General features: G+C 42.2%; 1 protein-coding gene across 8 annotated transcripts in view; it reads right to left on the reverse strand.

Moving 5' to 3' along the window:
- The window catches only part of LEPR (leptin receptor), a 147,877-nt gene that overhangs the window by 67,594 nt on the left and 59,218 nt on the right, over positions 1-21,065 (reverse strand). For all 8 annotated transcript variants that reach the window (XM_029617720.1, XM_029617722.1, XM_029617721.1 and 5 more), the window contains 4 exons: positions 19,057-19,202; positions 15,210-15,354; positions 4,058-4,351; positions 1,517-1,634 (listed from right to left, as the gene is read on the reverse strand). In XM_029617720.1, the coding sequence (XP_029473580.1) occupies positions 1,517-1,634; positions 4,058-4,351; positions 15,210-15,354; positions 19,057-19,202 (703 nt within the window). The remainder of the gene's footprint in view (positions 1-1,516; positions 1,635-4,057; positions 4,352-15,209; positions 15,355-19,056; positions 19,203-21,065) is intronic.

Here is a 21,065-nt window from a genome sequence, read left to right on the forward strand (position 1 = left end):
GGTGTTGGAAAGACATTGGATGTCATTCAACATGGCTGTCATTGACATGTATTTTTCTGTAAAGAACAACAGCTTTAGTTGCTGTGATATTTTTAGTCAAACAGTTCATATTTGTAAGGAAATTGCAAGCCAAAGGGAAAAACAAGGAGAGAATGCAATGGTTCAAAAGTATTTCTTCTCTCATAAACCCTTTTTCATATTATATAACGTTTTGCCAGCCTACCTAAAGCCACATAAGCAACCGCCGCTTTTGCCAAAAAAAAAGTGTCCTTTATGAGAATCCTTTGCAATCTCTCTTGAACAAGTGTTAAAATAGAAACAAAAAAAGGCATGGGGTGGTCCCTCCTCCTTTCAGATGATCCAATCCCTTTTCCAGCCCTCCATCCATATCTTCATCCCTTTTTCCTCTCTTTCCTTATCATCTGTTCAATTCTCACTCCTCCTCCTCTCTTCCCTAATCCCCCCATATTGCAGTCTTCTCTTTGCCCATTATCATCCACTCTTCCTTCATCACATGTTTCCTCTGCTCCTGCTCTACCTTTTTCTGAGTCCCTCTCCCTCAGGATCCCCCAATTTCAAGTTCTTTCTTTCCAACCCCGTATTTTCAGATTCCTCTGTCTCCGTATTTCCCAGGCTTTCCTTCCTTCCCACTTACCCTTGTAAGCTCCTTCCTCTGCTCACCCTCCATCAAGTTCCTCTCCTTCCATCTCTTCCTCGGATTCCCATTTCTACCCCACCCCCACGCGTTAAAGTTCCTCTCCTCTTCCCATTTCAAGTTCCCGATTTTCACCCCTTTCCTGCTCCTTTCCTCCTTCCTCCCTCCCCCATTCTGCCTTTCCAGTTCTTTGCCCTCTATAAGAGTAAGAGCGATAGCAGGCTGGCAGTGAAGAGACACGGCACTCCCAGTCCCCACCCTCTCGACTGGTATGTGCTTCCTCTGAAATCAGAAATGAATTATGGGAGAGGAGCAGCAGCTGCCACGGCTGGGAGCCTGCAGTCCCAAGGTGGGGGCAGGTGGTGGAGTGGATTTTCTTCAGCAGATGGTGAGATGGGGCTCATTAGATCATGGCTGCTTCTCCACCTCATGCAACTACCCCCCCCTCCCCTCCCCCTTATTACCCCCCCCAGGACTCACAAACCTCAGACAGAGCTGCAAGGTGGCCCAGTTCAAGGGGGGAGGGGAGACTTTGGGACAGCCCTAGGTTTTTGAACTGGCAGCCTATAGTGCTGTGACATTTGCGGTCCCTGCTCCTACCACTTGAAATGAGCATGAGACATATCAGAACGCATCAGGGTTGCCCAGAAACCCAGGACTGGCCTGGAATCACCCTTGTTAAACGGGTTCACCCGGCAGCTCTGCCACACTGAAAACTATTGCTTTGCAACGTGCTTTCTACCATAACGCACATTGCAAAAGCTTTAACATTTCAGTATAGCCTGTCCTTCTAGCACCAGGTATCTTTTGCAGCTAATTTCTTAAATTCTAACGATTTTGTAGCACATTTTCCACACATACCTGTAGTATTTCAACTGCAAAGTACTTCCTTCAAGTAGCATAGTTCTGTTTGTTGTCCATCTGCAAGTCATTTTGTTTAGGTTTCCATCAGTTTCACATGAGATACTGATATTGACATCTATTTTAGAACACAGAAAAACTGCATTAAACGCAAAACAGAAAGAATATTGAATTTTGAGATAGAACAGAATACAAACAGGGCCGGTGCAAGAGTATTTGGTGCTGTGGGCAAAACTTTGGTCATGTAACCCCCTCCTCCAATTTACCTATCGGTGGCAGCTCCAGTACAGTGCTGCCTTCTTTAGCAGTATTTGCTCTGCCCCCACGGACCTTGTGCTGGTGGGATTTTGCCACCCCCCCTAAATTTTAGTGCTCTAGGCAATCGCCTAGTTTGCCTAATGGAAGCGCTGGCCCTGATTACAAAGATTTACTCTGCACAAAGAGCACCTCATTAGGATCACTATCGGGCCGATACAGAAAGAAGCGCGGGAGAGCCGGTGAGCGCCCGCTCTCCTGACGCGCGCACAGGCCAGCGTCCTGGGCGCGCGATTCAGTATCGGCCCGCATGCAAATGAGGGCCCGCGCTAATAAGGAGGCACTAGGGAAATGAGTATCGGCCCGCATGCAAATGAGGGCCCGCGCTAATAAGGAGGCACTAGGGAAATGAGTATCGGCCCGCATGCAAATGAGGGCCCGCGCTAATAAGGAGGCACTAGGGACACTAGCGCGTCCCTAGCGCCTCCTTTTTGACAGAAGCGGCGGCTGTCAGCGGGCTTGACAGCACTCAATTTTACCGGCAAAATTGAGTGTCCGTCTTCCAACCCGCAGACCACGGGCAGATTTGTAATTTTTTTTTTTTAATTTTTGGGGCCTCCAACTTAATATCACTATGATATTAAGTCGGAGGGTGTACAGAAAAGCAGTTTTTTCTGCTTTTCTGTACACTTTCCCGGTGCCGGCCGAAATTAACGCCTACCTTTGGCAGGCGTTAATTTCTGAAAGTAAAATGTGTGGCTTGGCTGCACATTTTACTTTCTGGATCGCGTGGAAATGACTAATAGGCCCATCAACATGCATTTGCATGTTGCAGGCGTTATCAGTTTTGGGGGAGTTGGCCGCACGTTTTCGACACACTATTACACTTTACTATATAAGGGGTATAAATAGTGTGTCGAAAACGCGCGGCCAAATGTGGGGTTACTGTATCAGCCTGTATATTGTTGGTAAAGTAAACCTGCTACAAAAGCCTACTGACAGCTTTGGTTCTAGCAAGAATGGTTTTTAAACTTGCTAGTTAAAAACCAAACAGATTCACAAAGGTCACTCCCCTTCACCTTTTCCATTCAGATTTTTTTTTATTGTATACTTAAAATGGTATTTCTTCAAGCTTTTGAAAGCCCCGGTATATTAAATTCTCACACCACTATGAAGGCAATTTTCAAAAGACATTTATTGACCTGGGTAACATGGACTGAATGAAAGCAGTCTTCCTCATATATGGATAAAAGTGCATGCAACTCCCATAACGCACGTACTTTTAGCTATGGTAAAATAAGGTGTTCTTGTGCGGAGGAAAACAGCATGCATACTTGGGTTTTCCACAAGTTGTCATGCTATTTTGTCCCCCTTCCCCTCCCTCCTCCTGCACAAACAGTAAATGGGCACTTTTAAGTTGCACAGCAGCAACTTAGGAAACAGCAAGCATGGTTTCTTTTGAAAACTGATATAATGTACGCGGACTATTTGCACACAATGGAGGGAATTTTCAGAGTTACACAGGGGTCGTGGACTTAAAAATAGTTTGTGTGTGTTAAGTACATGCATATACATATCTTATAAATCTTGCGAGTATACGCATACTTGCAGTATTGTGCATATATTTTAATGGGGGGGGGGGGGGTTAAAAAGGGCGATCTAGGGGAATTCCGGAACGGGATTCATATGTATGCATACAGGTTTTGTAAGAGGTATATACACATGCATGTGTCCATTGCTGAATGTGTCCAAACACTTTTACATCTGCCAACTGACTTGTGCAATTGAAATCAGACTTGTCTTTTGTCTGCAGTTTTTGAGTGAGAGGTCTGGGTGAAATGAAGGGGGCTCAGGGTGAAGTGCTGGAGGATCCAGGCGAACTGGCGATGGTCTGGATGAACCAAATAGGTGCATAACTATTTATTTTCAGAAAAGCATTGGCGCATACGTTAAAAAAGATACCCGCCTCCATGTTTAATTCTGTGTTATTATAAGTGAATCATAATTATTTTTATATACACATGTATTTTTTTTGCAAAGGGGATAGACAAAGTATACATGTTCCTGCATAACAAACATGAGTGCATACTGCGACATGCACACATACTTTCAGGGCTGAAATATGTGGCATTTTATAAGCAGTGCAGCTCCTGCCATCCAGTATATGAAAAACTAGCATTATGACAAGAAACAGAAATCAGAGTTCGAAGACAAAAAGAGGATGCAACAGGGTCAACACAGAATTGATATTTTGAGCAATGGAGAGAATATTAATCTGGACCATACCTATAATATATATTTCTGCATATCGATGATGGCACTCATCGTTTTGTTGACAGCAGTACAATGCATCATAGAGGAATTTTCCTTTAGGTCTGGTTGCATTCAAGCTGACAAGAGTAACTTTACCAACATGATCATTAACAGGTGTATAATGATGCTCTGGGATCCTTTCTGCCAAGTTCAGCCACCAAGCTATCTTCTTGGAAGAAACAGGCTTGTTTTTGTTGTTGTAGATGCAATAAATGGAAACATCAGAGCCAACGCTGGTCAGGATTTTAGATGGAGTGTATATGACTTCTATAATCAAGAGAAGAGGAAAAAAACAAGAGGAAGAATGAAAGCATTATAAAAGATCATGCTGAGGAAATTACGGCAAAAGTCACCATGGCCTAGCAGCATCTAGCAGATATTGTGCTGAATATGTGGCTAAAAGGCAAAATGACAGAGTTGCATGAATAATACAAAGACTCTGGGGTACCTCGCAAAATAAAAACACTCCCTTCTTAGAAATCGACACCTGTAAGCCATTTGGAATATTCTATACTACACAATCAAGGGCTGATAGTTACAGCCACCAGAAAATCTAGCTACGCTGTACCAGACAATAAAGCTGATGTGCTAGCCCATTTTCATCTTTAAGTGCCAACAGTACACTCCACTAAAATAGATAAGTGACATTTAATCACCTAACTATCAAAATGTATGTATTTTTAAAACCTTAAATAAGCAAATGAAAAATACTGATCCATCCCAACACATACATCATGTTCGCTCTTGTGAAATAATGGTTCTTTATTTAAAGACTTAATGAGAAACAAGAAGTCAAAAATTCAAACATATTGAGGCAATGCACCTGTCACAACACCAACACCACTAAACCTGCGCATTGCACTTTCCTCTTTCTACTGGACCACAATAGGAGGGAATACCAGTTCATAGGGATTGATCTTTCTGATGGGACACGGACAGACTTTTGCTCATGGGAAGTCTGAGCTACAGACTGGAACAAGGTGCCAGATGAGAGAAGGAAAATGCTGATGTTGCTATCCTTGTATTATAATATAGTTATGTCTTCCAATTTTAGGTTTTAACTGACAACCCCCACTGTGAAAAAAATAAAACAGGTGTTTTTTAGATAAGAACCAGAGAAATAGTAACTTCCCTTAGTACTCTCTCACCTCTCCTTTGTCTACACTGAATCCTCTGCTTTGTTTTTGTGTCTTTTCCATGCTAATAACTCCTCAGCTACACAAATTATGCATTTGATTCAAACAGAAAAGATACCCAACAATAGTACCTGCACCGTGAAAACACCAATTTTTGGTACCCACAAAGAAACCCTGAATAACTGGAAAATAAACACCTAAATGTGCAGTTTATAATCACCTAAAATCAGAAGCTCTAACAATAAAACCTATAGAAGAATTGTGGTGACATGAGGATCTTTGTGCCTGTTGAGATTTCTTATTTTGCACGGAAACCTTCTCACTCCAGTATGACCTCTTTTCCCTTGCAATCCTTTAACTGACAGGCAGGTGGCAACATAACTTCTGCTGTGCTCTGCAGTTTCTGGCAGGTAGGATTAAACAAGTTAACCTGCCATATACATCAAAGTGAAGCTTGGAATGCATACTCCCCCATTCTCCACAAGAAAGTGTAACGTTATATCATTCTGTATTACTGTTGGTCAGGAAGCCAGTGCCTTGGGTACCAGGCCACAGAGATCTAGCCAAAATCTCACTAGAAATGCTCAGTCTGGGCTGGGAATGCAAAGGAACTAAATCTCTTCAAGATCCTGTCCCAGTGCTACATATCCTTGTGAGGACAGCCTCTCCTGAACCTGCCCAGGCTCTAGTTATGTACAGTGAAGCCTATCTAGATAGTGTTGTTACCTATATGAATCCTTGCTATTTTACCTGTTGGCTGTTTGCAATTTACATTTTTTTCCATTCACTGCCCTATTTGTTAATAAACTTCTTAGTTTTTTAGTTCTGTGCTTAGCTTTGTCCAGTGACTGATGGATAATCCTAGCATGTTTTGTATTTAGTCTGCTGGGGCATTTCTAGGAACTGTATGACTGTTGGGTTATGTGGGGTCTCAGGGTCCTTATAAACCACCTGGGGATAGTTTTCAAGCAGGGTATTTACCAAAAGGCAAACAGGAATCCAACTGGAGGGTGGAAGATAGCCAGTAACTTGGAGTGCATTAGGGGTAGCACTAAGGCATCTCAAAAAAGATATAGTTTTATAGAAAAAAGATATAGATAGATATCTTTTTTCTATAAAAAGATATAAAAAAGATATAGATAGATATAAAAAAGATATAGATAGATATCTTTTTTATAGAAAAAAGATATAGATATAGTTTTATATAAAAAAGATATAGTTTTATAACATATAAAGATATGTTGCTAATTTATTGTTTCACTGTAAACCGAGGTGATGTATGTCTATACGTACCGCGGTATAAAAGAATCTATAAATAAATAAATAAATAAAATAAATAGTTGCGATGGAGAAGGTACAGAGAAGGATGACCAAAATGATAAAGGGAATGGAACAGCTCCCCTATGAGGAAAGACTAAAGAGGTTAGGGCTTTTCAGCTTGGAGAAGAGACGGCTGAGGGGGGATATGAAAGAGGTGTTTAAAATCATGAGAGGTCTAGAACGGGTTAATGTGAATCAGTTATTTACTCTTTCGGATAATAGAAAGACTAGGGGGCACTCCATGAAGTTAGCATGTGGCACATTTAAAACTAATTGGAGAAAGTTCTTTTTCACTCAATGCACAATTAAACTCTGGAATTTGTTGCCAGAGGATGTGGAAGTGCAGTTAGTGTAGCTGTGTTTAAAAAAGGATTGGATAAGTTCTTGGAGGAGAAGTCCATTACCTGCTATTAAGTTGACTTAGAAAATAGCCACTGCTATTACTAGCAAAAGTAGCATGGAATAGACTTAGTTTTTGGGTACTTGCCAAGTTCTTATGGCCTGGATCGGCCACTGTTGGAAACAGGATGCCGGGATTGATGGACCCTTGGTCTGACCCAGTATGGCATGTTCTTAGTGTTGGCCAACTCTGCAATGGAGGCAGTGCATGAAAATCCACTTCATGCATATTACTTGTGGATATCCTGAAAACCTGGCCTGTTTGTGGCTCTTGAGGACTAGAGTTGCCCACCCTTGCACTAAGCAAGTCAAGAATAACTTTCATCTTTTACTGCTCTTCTTTTGTGTTTACATCCTTTTTATTTATTAAGATGATGACTCATTTGTTTGATTTTCTGATATGGAAAAATGTATATGTGTTCAGAGGGGTGGGGGATGGGGACAGAAACCTCTCCATTTCTCTTTTTTTAGCCCAACAATTTCCTCCTGTTCTTTTAGGCTTATAGTTCAATTGGAATTTGCATCTATTGGTGAATGACAGCATAAGCTTTCATTCACAACCACCCAGGACTCTCCACCATTTTAACTCTTCTCCTCCTCCTCCTTCCCATGTTATTTAACCCAGCCATTACAAACAATCCTCGGTCAGATCCTGCTGGAACCCAATATATAAACATATGTATATTTATAATTTTCACATGGTCTATCAATTCTCCTCTAATTCCTTCAGCTTCCAGCTCAATTTGAATCAGGCCATACTAGGCTACAACACAATCACAAATAAACGGGACTTCCCCTGACCCAGATTTTTAATCTTCACCCCCTTCTCAACCAGCTCAGACATTGCAGTGACAGTCCTTGGCCAGGGTCAACAGATTGCAGCTTCTTCCAGAACTCAGTACTTGTTCACCCTAACCTTGGCCATTTAGGGTTGGTGCTGTGTCATGGACAAGACTAGAGATATAAAGTTCCTGGATGGAATAAATGACATTTTTATGGAGCAATTGATCCAGGAACCGACAAGAGAGGGAGCAATTTTAGATCTAATTCTCAGTGGAGGACAGGATTTGGTGAGAGAGGTAACGGTGGTGGGGCCGCTTGGCAATAGTGATCATAATATGATCAAATTTGAATTAATAACTGGAAGGGGGACAGTAAGCAAATCCACGGCTCTCTTGCTAAACTTTCAAAAGGGAAACTTTGATAAAATGAGAAAAATTGTAAGAAAAAAACTGAAAGGAGAAGCTACAAAGGTAAAAAGTGTGCAAGAGGCATGGTCATTGTTAAAAAATACCATCCTAGAAGCACAGTCCAGATGTATTCCACACATTAAAAAAGGTGGAAAGAAGGTAAAACGATTACCGGCATGGTTAAAAGGGGGAGGTGAAAGAAGCTATTTTAGCCAAAAGATCTTCATTCAAAAATTGGAAGAAGGATCCAACAGAAGAAAATAGGATAATGCATAAGTGTTGGCAAGTTAAATGTAAGACATTGATAAGACAAGCTAAGAGAGAATTTGAAAAGAAGTTGGCCGTAGAGGCAAAAACTCACAGTAAAAACTTTTTAAAATATATCCGAAGCAGAAAGCCTGTGAGGGAGTCAATTGGACCGTTAGATGATCGAGGGGTTAAAGGGGCACTTAGAGAAGATAAGGCCATCGCAGAAAGATTAAATGATTTCTTTGCTTCGGTGTTTACTAAAGAGTATGTTGGGGAGATACCAGTTCCAGAGAAGGTTTTCATGGGTAATGATTCAGATGGACTGAACCAAATCATGGTGAACCTAGAAAATGTGGTAGGCCTGATTGATAAACTGAAGAGTAGTAAATCACCTGGACCGGATGGTATACACCCCAGGGTTCTGAAAGAACTCAAAAATAAAATTTCAGACCTATTAGAAAAATTTGTAACCTATCATTAAAATCATCCATTGTACCTGAAGACTGAAGGATAGCTAATGTAACCCCAATATTTAAAAAGGGCTCTAGGGGCGATCCAGGAAACTACAGACCAGTTAGCCTGACTTCACTGCCAGGAAAAATAGTGGAAAGTGTTCTAAGCATCAAAATCACAGAACATATAGAAAGACATGGTTTAATGGAACAAAGTCAGCATGGCTTTACCCAAGGCAAGTCTTGCCTCACAAATCTGCTTCACTTTTTTGAAGGATAAAACATGTGGATAAAACTGAACCAGCAGATGTAGTGTACTTGGATTTTCAGAAGGCGATTGATAAGGTTCCTCATGAGAGGCTTCTAGGAAAAGTAAAAAGTCATGGTATAGGTGGCAATGACCTTTCGTGGATTACAAACTGGCTAAAAGACAGGAAACAGAGAGTAGGATTAAATGGACAATTTTCTCAGTGGAAGGGAGTGGGCAGTGGAGTGCCTCAGGGATCTGTATTGGGATCCTTACTTTTCAATATATTTATAAATGATCTAGAAAGAAATACAATGAGTGAGGTAATCAAATTTGCAGATGATACAAAATTGTTCAGAATAGTTAAATCACAAGCAGATTGTGATAAATTGCAGGAAGACCTTGTGAGACTGGAAAATTGGGCATCGAAATGGCAGATGAAATTTAATGTGGATAAGTGCAAGGTGATGCATATAGGGAAAAATAACCCATGCTATAGTTACACAATGTTAGGTTCCATATTAGGTGCTACCACCCAAGAAAGAGATCTAGGCGTCATAGTGGTTAACACATTGAAATTGTGTGTTCAGTATGCTGCGGCAGTCAAAAAAAACAAACAGAATGTTCGGAAATATTAGGAAGGGAATGGTGAATAAAATGGAAAATGTCATAATGGCTCTGTATCGCTCCATGGTGAGACCCCACCTTGAATACTGTGTACAATTCTGGTCGCCGCATCTCAAAAAAAGATATAATTGCGATGGAGAAGGTACAGAGAAGGGCGACCAAAATAATAAGGGGAATGGAACAGCTCCCCTATGAGGAAAGACTAAAGAGGTTAGGACTTTTCAGCTTGGAGAACAGACGGTTGAGGGGGGATATGATACAGGTGTTTAAAATCATGAGAGGTCTAGAACGGGTAGATGTGAATCGGTTATTTAGTCTTTCAGATAATAGAAAGACTAGGGGGCACTCCATGAAGTTAGCATGTGGCACATTTTAAACTAATTGGAGAAAGTTCTTCTTCACTCAACACACAATTAAACTCTGGAATTTGTTGCCAGAGGACGTGGTTAGTTCAGTTAGTATAGCTGTGTTTAAAAAAGGATTGGATAAGTTCTTGGAGGAGAAGTCCATTACCTGTCATTAATTAAGTTGACTTAGAAAATAGCCACTGCTATTACTAGCAACGGTAACATGAATAGACTTAGTTTTTGGGTACTTGCCAGGTTTCTTATGGCCTGGATTGGCCACTGTTGGAAACAGGATGCTGGGTTTGATGGACCCTTGATCTGACCCAGTATGGCATGTTCTTATGTTCTTATGACTCTCTCCAACAGGGACTGTGGATGCTGCCTCTGCAGCATTCTCCCAGCCACAACCTGATGAGCAGAAGCTGGGCTTAGAAATCAAACCTAGGTCTCCTGAATGGCAGTGCACAGCCAGAAGAGGAGTAGGTTTGTAGTGTTGGAGAATAGCGTTCCGATACAAATTGGGGAGAAGAGAGAAATAGAAAAGAAAGGCAAGGCCATGCATGTATAGGTAAGTGAGAGTTAAGAGCTTATGAAGGATCCTGAATTTGGCAAGGAGTATATGTATAAAGATCATTAAAGGTATAATTAAAGGTATAACTTGCTTACTTCATTTGTTCAATGTAAAAACTTTTTTCCTAATTCTGTTCTATGTAAACCGCTAAATGTAGCGATAGTTACTGTTCCTTGTAAACCGGGGTGATATGTATATTATACAGGAACCTCCGGTATATAAATTATATAAATAAATAAATAAATAAATAAATGTGGAAATAGTGAGGAAGCACAATTTTGGGAACATAGAAAATGATTTAAGAGCAGAATCTAGCAGATCACAGGACGGGTGCAGTAATCCAAATGTGAAAATAATATAGCATGGGACAGCACAGAGAAGCCTGTACTTTATGGCTATTGTACAGTTCACAGCAGAGCAAGGAGCAGACACATGAGGCAAGCTGCTGGAGGGAAAAGGTGTGGTCAAGGGTTAGGCTCAGAATTTTAGCAAAGTCTGATAAGTACAATGGGGTAGAATTGCTAAAATCTCTCAGGGGTGAGGGTTGAAGACATGGAACATCAGTGGGAGCAGGAAAGAAGAGCATTTTGGGTTTAGATGCATTTAAGCTTTAGAAAACGTGATTTCATTCAGGAAGGACAACTAAGAAAATGAGGGGGGGAAAGGCGCTGGAAAAGGAATGGACAATCCAGATGCCGGTGAGGGAGCAGTAGGAATGACTAAAGGAGGAGATGATGACCCTGAAAGAAGAGCTAGAGACTGAGAAGAACTGATGGGTCAAAAGTCACACCTCAGGGGGGACACCCACAAAGGGAGAAAATGTATAAGAAAAAGAGCTGCTTACAGGACACACCTGCACCCTGACTCTGCCCATTAAGTGGTGCTTTTGGATGAAGGCCGAGATTCCCTCACCTCCCATGTCAGAGGACAGCAAACACTGCAATATGCCCTGTACTGGCCTGCCCAAAGAGCAGAAGCTGGAGTCTGAACCCAGATCCCCCCACAACACATCGGACCAGTCCCGCTCTCCATTTCTAAATTATCTGAGGCTATGAAACTAGATGTTGCATTTTCTATACAATTTTCAGCCTTTTTCTATTTATATCGGTGACTAAAGTGTCTCTTATTTGTAAAGCACCCTGTAGAATAGGTTTCATCATCTATAATGGTAAGCAATTAGGAAAATGAGAAGCTGAAATAAAATGTACAGCAGAAAGAAGAGTGCAAAACTCAGTCCATTAGTTCTTTTTATAAAGTGAATCTATAGTAACCCTAATATTATGTGATCTTTCTGCTGCATTTCTGCTCTATTTATAAAAGAAACATACATAATACAATCATGAATGACTGACCTATCTTAAAATGAATTCCAGGGTGCATTAGCAAACCGAATGTCAAGGAGTAAATACAAGCTCAAAGCTGCATTTCAGCATCACTAATAAAAGGCCAGTTAGACAGAGGTGCCCCCTGTGTCCTTTCAAGAGTGTTTACCCACTTTTCCAATGAGAAAATCTTTTTTTTTTTGTAAAATAATTCTCTCTCGTTTTAGGGACACGTCGCCCTCGAGCAGTCTATCATGTGCCAGTGATAGACTGCTTGACAGGGCCCAGCCAGGGTATATAAATGCCTGCAGTCAAAAGACCACAGAGCTCTCGGCCTACAGCAATCATACAATTACAAAGAAAACTCAGCTACCCAGTTATTTTCTCCCTGGAAGGATGAGCGCGCGCTACATAAAATTCCGTGGACCCCTTTCAGCTTGGTCAGGTTGCCTTAGGTGACTGGCACTCTAATTGGACCAGCACGAGACGAGAAGTCAGTCGGCAGGGAAAGTGAACAAAACTCGACTCACTCTAGAGCAGGGTCAGGGGCAGAATGACAGGCAGGGGAGGGAGAGGATCCGATTTCCACCAACATACGCGGCGGCAGGCTTCCCTGCTCCGAGTTTACTAGCCTACGCGGGCTCCACATTCCTGCATGCCAGCTGATTTACAGCAGCGCCACCAAACCAGGCTGCGCTCGCAGAAACCTCAGCGGCGAGCTTCAGCCGGATCTTCAATCACTTTAAATACCCTGCGCTCGATGTGCTTTTAATTTATTTATACTTTCTTAATGTACCAGTCAGCGGAGCCTCCATCAGTTTGACGGATGCTTCTAGGTCTCCTGAGGATTCTACCTCACCGCTCACCGACGTGGACAGCTAATAAAAAAAAAAGAGTAAGACGCCGCGAGAAAACAAACATGAAATGAGAAAAAAAAAATCCCAAGTTTTAATAAATCATTACATAACGAGGGCTGGCGACCATTTTCCTCCCATCCCTCTTCCCCAGTGCAGTTAAGCGCTTTTTGAGGCTTTCGTGGAATTTAAACAGTGCACACAGCCTTATTAATACGATAATCAAAACAAGCACAGACAATTCACTGCAAGCCAAGCACTGACCTGTCTGCTTATTAGTCTGGCTAGCAGGCTGTATACCCCATCAGGCTAGGCGGGTTTCATAAGCCCCCGCTGTGGTTATAAGCTAGGAGCCATTTCCAGCATGGTTGCTCCTAAAACGTGCAGTATTCTGATGATCCCCGATCTGACGAGCCAGACATCACGACCACGTCCACCAAAAGCCGATGCCCCGGTGCAAACTTCCCTTGGTGAGGAGCGGGGTCCCTCCCCCACTCCTGATGGGATAAAGCCGACCCCTCCCCACAACCCAGCAAAAGGTGTTACACATGGCTACTGTTCCTGCATTTCATCACCTTTGCGCTGGAACCCTCACCCCATGCACGGGCCGATTCAGTAAAAGTCGCGGGAGAGCGGGTGAGTGCCCGCTCTCCCAGCACGCGCACAGGCCACTCTCCTGAGCGCGCGATTCCGGAGGGGGGAGAAGATGCAAACGAGGGCACGTGGTTAAAAAGAGGTGCTAGGAACACTAGCGCGTCTCTAGCGCCTCCTTTTTGACAGGAGCGGCGGCTGTCAGCGGGTTTGACAGCCAACGCTCAATTTTTCCGGCGTCGGTTCTCGAGCCCGCTGACAGCTACGGGTTCGGAAAACAGACGCCGGCTAAATTGAGCGTCCATCTTCCGACCCACGGGCCGATTTTTAATTAAAAAAAAAAATTATTTTTTTTTTACTTTTGGGGCCTCCGACTTAATATCGCTATGAAATTAAGTCGGAGGGTGTACAGAAAAGCAGTTTTTACTGCTTTTCTGTGCACTTTCCCAGTGTCAGCTGAACTTAACGCCTGCCTTTGGGTAGGCGCTAATTTCTGAGAGTAAAATGTGCAGCTTGGCTCCACCATGTTACTTTTGGCTCTTGCGGATGAAGCATTTTAAATATGCAGAACAAATTACCAGTTACCAACATGTTTTCAATGCTGCGGAAAATCCTTGCACATAAAATAAAAAAAAAAGGGGCAAAACAATGTTATTCAATTATTATGATTAGGCATTAATACTGATGTCAGTACTCCCCGTGACTGAAAGGAAAAAGAACGCAAATGGATTTCACGTGCACCTTTTCACTCCATTTCCGACGTTTTGGAAAGTTTGCCCGTCTGGCGCCCCCCGTTGCTGAGCAGCAGGCTTGCAAGGCTCAAGCTGCGGTGAAAGGGTACATAACAGTATCCGTGCTAAATGAAACTGATGTGATAACCATGTACAAATGACATAGGACCAGGCAGTTAGACATTATAGCTTTTCAGAAAAATGCCATAGCTTGAAATGTGTGCACAATAATCTTGGTGATACCAGGGATTGCTAGAAATGGATAAACAGCAAAATCCTGTCCGACTGCTTCTACACTCACGTAGCAACTCCTCCTCCCTCTCACCCCCACCCCCCCCCAACACACACACACACACACACACACACACACACATGGCAACACTTCTCTTATGTAACTTGACCTGGTAATTACTCAACGTTTGGGTCAAGATTTTAATATGCACTGGAAATCTCAGAATCTCACAGCTGTCGATTGTGCGACTAGGAGCGCTTTCCCCTTGCGTAATTCAATGTCTCCTGCCAACATATGTGCGCCATATGAGCAGTTGGCAAAATGAAATCTGCTCGAGGCAGGCAGTTACAGTCCCTTCCTGAGCTGTAGCAAAAAAAAAAAAAAGTGGACTGCACAGTGGAAATGTTCATTTTTCTTTGTATATATATTTTAGCACAAGGTACCTTATGTTCAAAATCAGAGGTTCAAAAAAGTTCAGCCAATTAAGCAAATCTAATTGAACTGAACATTTCTAAAAACATCAAGATACCATATGATGATGATTATTAAGGTGCATATAGGATTGAAGCTCACTGCTAGATAACATCAATATGAGGCACAATATCTAATGTTAAACACATACCACTACCTTTGAAATTGTGTGTTTTAATTACACAACCTCTCTAGTATTGGTTTCTGTACCAGTTCATACTATAAGAATAGATGTATACAAAATAGCTCCAGGATTATCCATGAAAATATTCCAATTAATCTTGGTGGGAATACCCCCAGGAGAAAAGCAGAGCAAATCTAGTAAGAACTAAAAAAAAAAAAAAAAACCCAAAACATACTAATACAAAGTCACATCGACAACTTACCTTGTGAATTTAGATCATAAAGGTTACTCCAGTCACTCCAGAAGCCCGGCCCATAAAGACTCCTGCAGCGCACTTGGAATGAGTGTGAAGAACCCAGTTGCATCTTATCTGTGATTACAGAGGTTTCTCTGACAATCTGAAAAATCTGGCAACACACATCACAAGTCTTACAAACACCAAACTATTATTTTATTCAAGATCTAATGCATTGATTTTTTTCCCCCCACTCAATTTCATTTCTCAAGTTTTTTGTTTTAAGCAAAGTTAGAATAAGTCAATCAGGCCACCATTGTAAAATTCCCAGGTCAGGTTTTCTGCTCCTGGGACAGCAGAGGCAGTGTTCACAGCACCTGGTGAAGAGGGAATCCCAGTCATTGAGCAACAGTGACACCCAGTGGCCAGAAGGAGCCCTGATGCATGGCCAAAGGCTTTTGCTGCAATGACTGGGCTAAAGTGAGTTTGGAAGTGATATAAAATAGGGGGGAAATCCACAGAAAATGCTCTTGACAAAGTCTCCAATGACCAAGACCAAGGGCCTTTACTCTATTCCTCATCCTTCTTGACCTATCCACTACTTTTAATACTGTTGCTCACTGCCTACTCCTTGACCTGCCAGGATTTTGGGACCCTGCTGTGTCCTGATTTTCTTCTTACCTCTCCCATCACACTTTTTATTGCGTCCTCTGCTGGTCCTTCCTCCACTGCTATTCTGCTGTCAGTCGGTGAGCCTTAAGGCTCTGTCCTGAGCCCTCCTCTTTTTTCAATCTACATTTCTTCCCTCGGCTGCTCTCATCTCCTCCCACAGCTTTCAGTACCACTTTTATGCGGATGACTCCCAGCTCTCCCTCCCTACACTAGAAATTTCACCACAAATCCATGCCCAAATCTCAGCGTGCTTCTCGGATATCACCGCCTGGAGGTCTCGCCATTACCTTAAAACATAATGTGGCCTAGGCAAAACTTCTGGTTTGTTACCCTCCAAACCTGCATCCCCTCTTCCTGTCTCTGTGGATAGTGCTCTCAGCCTCCCAAGTTGACCTTGGGGTCATCTTTGATGCCTCTCTCTGCTCAATGCACATTGAAAACACTGCTAAAGTGTATCAGCTTTTCCTCTATGACACTGCTAAAATGTGTCCTCTCCTTTCTGAGCGTGGTACCAAAATGCTCATGTACTTTCTTATCACCTCCTGCTTAGTTTACTGCAACTTGCTATTTATTTGTGGGCCTCCCACTGAACCATATTTCTCCACTGCCATCCATTCAAAATTCAGCTGCACAACTAGTCCATCTTTAATGTCACTATGACCATATAACTCCTCTTCTCAAGTCACTACCTGTCCATTTCTGCACACAGTTCAGACTTCTTTTATCTACCTATAAATGCATTTCACTCTGCAGCTCATTACCTTCCTTGTGAATTGCATTCACCAGGGAAGTTGCTCTTATCTCTGCCTTTTTCCTCCACCCTACCCTGTGCTTTTCATCTTGCTGTGCCGTATGCCTGGAATATTAAAATATGGAAAATTAGGTGTAGGCTTTACTAAAGCCTACACCTAATTTCTCAATCTTTCTCTCCATTCTCTTTTCCCACCCTCTCCTCTCTCTCCTTACTGTTCAGTTCGCTTATTTTCCCTTTTTCCTCAATTCCCTCTTTCCCCACCTTCCACTACACTCCACCCTCGCTTCTTTCCCCTCCCCCCCACCCCATCTCTCTACCCACGTCTCATTCAATCCCTACACATTCTACCCTCCTTCCCTCTCCCCCCCCCCCCCTAGGTTCCTCTGCCCCCTTCTCCTCTCAAACTATACTCAAATTTATTTAATATATCATCGCCTCATATTGGATATGTATATACTGTTATAATATTATTTTATTTTATATATATTAGTAAAGCCTATTCTTAACATTTAACATTCAATGTTACTTTCCCCTCCTTATATTCCCCCTCTTACCCCCCCCTCAACTGTTCTTTTGTTAATTTGTTATAAATTGTTGATATAACTCTGTTCGATGTAAAACGCCTCCCCAGGCATCTGTTTGCGTTACAATGTGAACCGATGTGATATCCCTGATGAATGTCGGTCTATAAAAATTTTAAATAAATAAATAAATAAATAAATAGACTTCGAGTCCATGCACCATGCTCCTTTTCTGGCCATATTCAAATCCAGTTTAAAAATGTACCTTTTCAAAGCTGCTTTTAAATCCTAAGTAGTTCTCTACAATAAATACATGTCCCACAGGCTCTTGTTTGACATGTGTGTGTGTCTTGACTAGACTGTAAACTCCATGAAACAGGGACAGTCTCTTATGTGCATCTGTGCAGTTCTGTGCATGTCCAGTAGCTCCTTAGACATGACAAATAATAGTAGCGAATGAAGGCTCATGGCACTGTAGCCCAACAGAGGCCACTTCTGATGCAGCTGGCAGTCCAAAGGAGTAGAAGGAAATAGCTGGGCCAACAAATAAAATAATTTATCTGCATATTTGTTTAATAACAAAAAATATATATATATTATTTATGTAGATATGCAGTAGTGTTTCTCAACCCTCTCCTGGAGACACACCTAACCAGTTGAGTTTTCAGGATATCCATAATGAATATGTATGAGCAAGGTTTGCCTATACTGGACACCAGAGTACACAAATCTTCCTCATGCATAATCATTGTGGCAATCCTGAAAACCCAAATGGTTAGATGTGCTTCCAGGAGAAGTTGGGAAACACTTATATACAGTGTCTTATACTGAAACACGTCATCGGGAATAATTTGGTACCAAAGTTGAGTACTGCTCTGTTTCATGCTATGTATGGAAATATGCATAATACACACACACTCAATCTCAGAGATGGGGGCTTATTTATCAGTCTAAGAGTTTTACTCTTTACAAGTGCAGTCTTGGGATGTCAGAATTATTCCTTAAGTATACCTTTTTTTTGCGGGAGTGCTTTCAAGTATATTGAAATCACTACACTTGTAATATTTTTCTTCATACAGCATAGACCACTAAAAGACCATACACAGAGCTAACTTTTGGACAGGCAACACGGGCGGCTGCCTGGGGAACGGCCGGCATCGTCCATGCTCCAGAGTACCAGAGAAACTGAAGAACTGGCAGTAAGCTCAGGTTCCAGACAAAATGGAAAAAAAAAAAAAAAAAAGTGTCCTGGCAGAGAGCCACAGTGAATATGCAGTGACGGATTTAGGATTTTGGCACCCCCAGGCACTGTTGATGTTGTCACCCCCTGTCATCCCCCTCTTCCCTGTTGTCCAAGGCAAAGTCCCCTCCCCTAGTTTCTTGTGGCAGCTCAGGGGTAGATCCTGTGGCAAAAATTTAAAAATTCTGAAAGCAAATTGGCAAACATCTCCATCTTTTAATTACATTATGAAACTAAAGTAGTTTTACATTATATTTATTAGTATAATTTACATTATTTTTATTGGAAGGCAGCAAATTTTCAGCTAGCCTGCTCCCCCTCCCCCCAAGATTTCGGCTGCCCTAGGCACAAGCCTAGTGTGCCTATTGACAAATCCAGGCCTGTGAATGTGCCCGAGGAAAATTTGCATATACAGGGTTTCCAATGTATGCAGATTTTTCTTTGTGCATATTCCCTGAGGATATCCTAAAAACCCAACTGGCTGGGCGGTCCCACCATGACAGGTTAGGGAACCACTACTTTAGACATTGGGCTTGATGCACTAATCACCCTTTCTAGAAGGATTTCTGATAAGTTTTGTCATCATAACTGTTACTCCTGCTGTTGCCTATTACTAACTCTATCCCTGAAAGCCCCTCGTTATATTTGCCTGTTCAAGTCACATCAACAACAAAATATGAAAATTACCTGCCAGGCATTTTCAGAAGAATTCACCAAACGCCTCACTTCATACTGAAGCTCGTAAGGCATTGGCTTGGGGTTGCTCCAGCACAGTTTCAGCTCACCTCTTTCTGTAATTTCCATATGTAGGTTAAATGGAGGGTTAGGCTTCACTGTTAAGAAATTTAAAAAAAAAAAAAAAAATTTCTTCAAAACTTGCTTTTGTTTCATTAGGAGGGTAATCTCTTAATTAAAGGTCCCGCTGGTACATAAGCAGCATGATTTCAAACAGAAATTCCACGCAGGAGTGCCCTTTGAAAATCCGGCTGGTGGGAGGAGGGGCAGTGGGGGAGGGGGGGGGGAAGACAGGGAGTACTCGGTACCTGTGCACATCTGCACCTCCTTTGAAGATGGCACAAATGTACCTGCAGAAAGCATGTGCAGGGATTTCCCTCCTCTGATATAGTCCCACTCATTCCCTACCACTCTGATGTGGGTAAAAAGTAACGGCACTGTCAGCAACACGGATATTTTTACCAGTAGCGAGAGGGGAACAAAGTTCAACTGAGCTTTTCACCTGGATAAACAGTAAAAAGCTTTGTAAATTATCTCCCCAACCCAGACAGCCTTAATCTGTCTGCTTTCCATTCCCCCTTCCAGTACCCCCCACCTTTTCACCAAGCCTCCTCTCCACCTTGGTGTCCAAAATAACACCAGGACTAGGATTGCTGCTGTAACCATTTCAATCTCAAGATGGCAGATCTAGACCTAGTTTTGCCCCATTGCATGCATGGAGATGTAGTTCTTAAACTTTTCATAGTGATATCGAACTACAACTCCATGCATGCAATGGGGCAAAACCAAAACTTGCAGGTTTTTTAATCTAGCCTGGAAACCAACATTCAGATATTGCTTCCTTGCACTCCCATCACAATAAGTAGTTGATGAATTTTGTACTGCTGTTGTACTCATTGCAGGGTCCAGTCACCTTGAACAAACTGCCACCCAGGACCCACTTAACCACAAGGCATAGCTAAGAACATATTGAGGCAGTCTGTCAGCCATTGACATATGAGGTCCAAATCAAATGCTCTTTTTTTTTTGGACTTGTATATTATGACTGGAGCTGACTATGGCCTAGATTCATCATTTTGCTACAAATTTTGCATGAATACTGCCCGTGCTTTAAAAACAAAAAACAAAGAAGGATATGGTTAGGATAACTTTTTAGTTACCAGAGCCTGTGTGATTTAGTATTTAAAGCACCCACAAGCTGAGAAGTGCAGAGAGAGAGAGAGACTCAGACTCTTTAGCAGGCTCTGAAATTAGTCAACTATTTATACCACTGTAGGAAGGTGAACTAGTAACTCGAGGTGAGAGTTTGGTTGTGGTCTAGAGTTTTGGGGCCAGTTTTACATGCACAGTCGGAGGTACGAACAGCACAGTACACACCAGTGAAGATTTGATGTGATTTGGAGTGAGGAAAGGTATACAAAGATGAGATTTCTCTAAGTACTATCAAGCCAGGGTGAAAGTACAATGTACAAATCTCATCTTTGTGTACCTTTCCTCATTCCAAATCGCATCAGATCTTCACTGATGTCTACTGTGCTATTCGTACCTCTGACCATGCATAATAACTGCCCCCCCAAAATCCTAGACCACCACCAAAACCTTACCCCAGGTTACTAGCTCACCCTCCTACAGTGGTATAAATAGATGACAAATATGTGTGCCACCCCAGAGGCTCTCGCTCTCTCTCTCTACCTCTACTCCACTCCTCTCTCCCTCCTCCCTCCCTCTGCCCAAAACGGGATTCGATAAATATCGCAAATCCCGGTTTGGGTATATCGCCAGGAAAAAAGGTGTAGTTATTTCCAGCAATAACGTGCGTTACACTATCACATGCAACGTTAAACACCCCTCATTTTCATAAACTCTGCCCAAACATCTCCCCTTTGGATACATTTTCAAAATTTGCATTCGCATCATGAGATGTGAAAAATAATGCATGCGTTGTGGCGTTATCGCGAGCG

This window comes from Rhinatrema bivittatum, chromosome 10 (genome assembly GCF_901001135.1).
Source record: "Rhinatrema bivittatum chromosome 10, aRhiBiv1.1, whole genome shotgun sequence".
NCBI lineage: Eukaryota > Metazoa > Chordata > Amphibia > Gymnophiona > Rhinatrematidae > Rhinatrema > Rhinatrema bivittatum.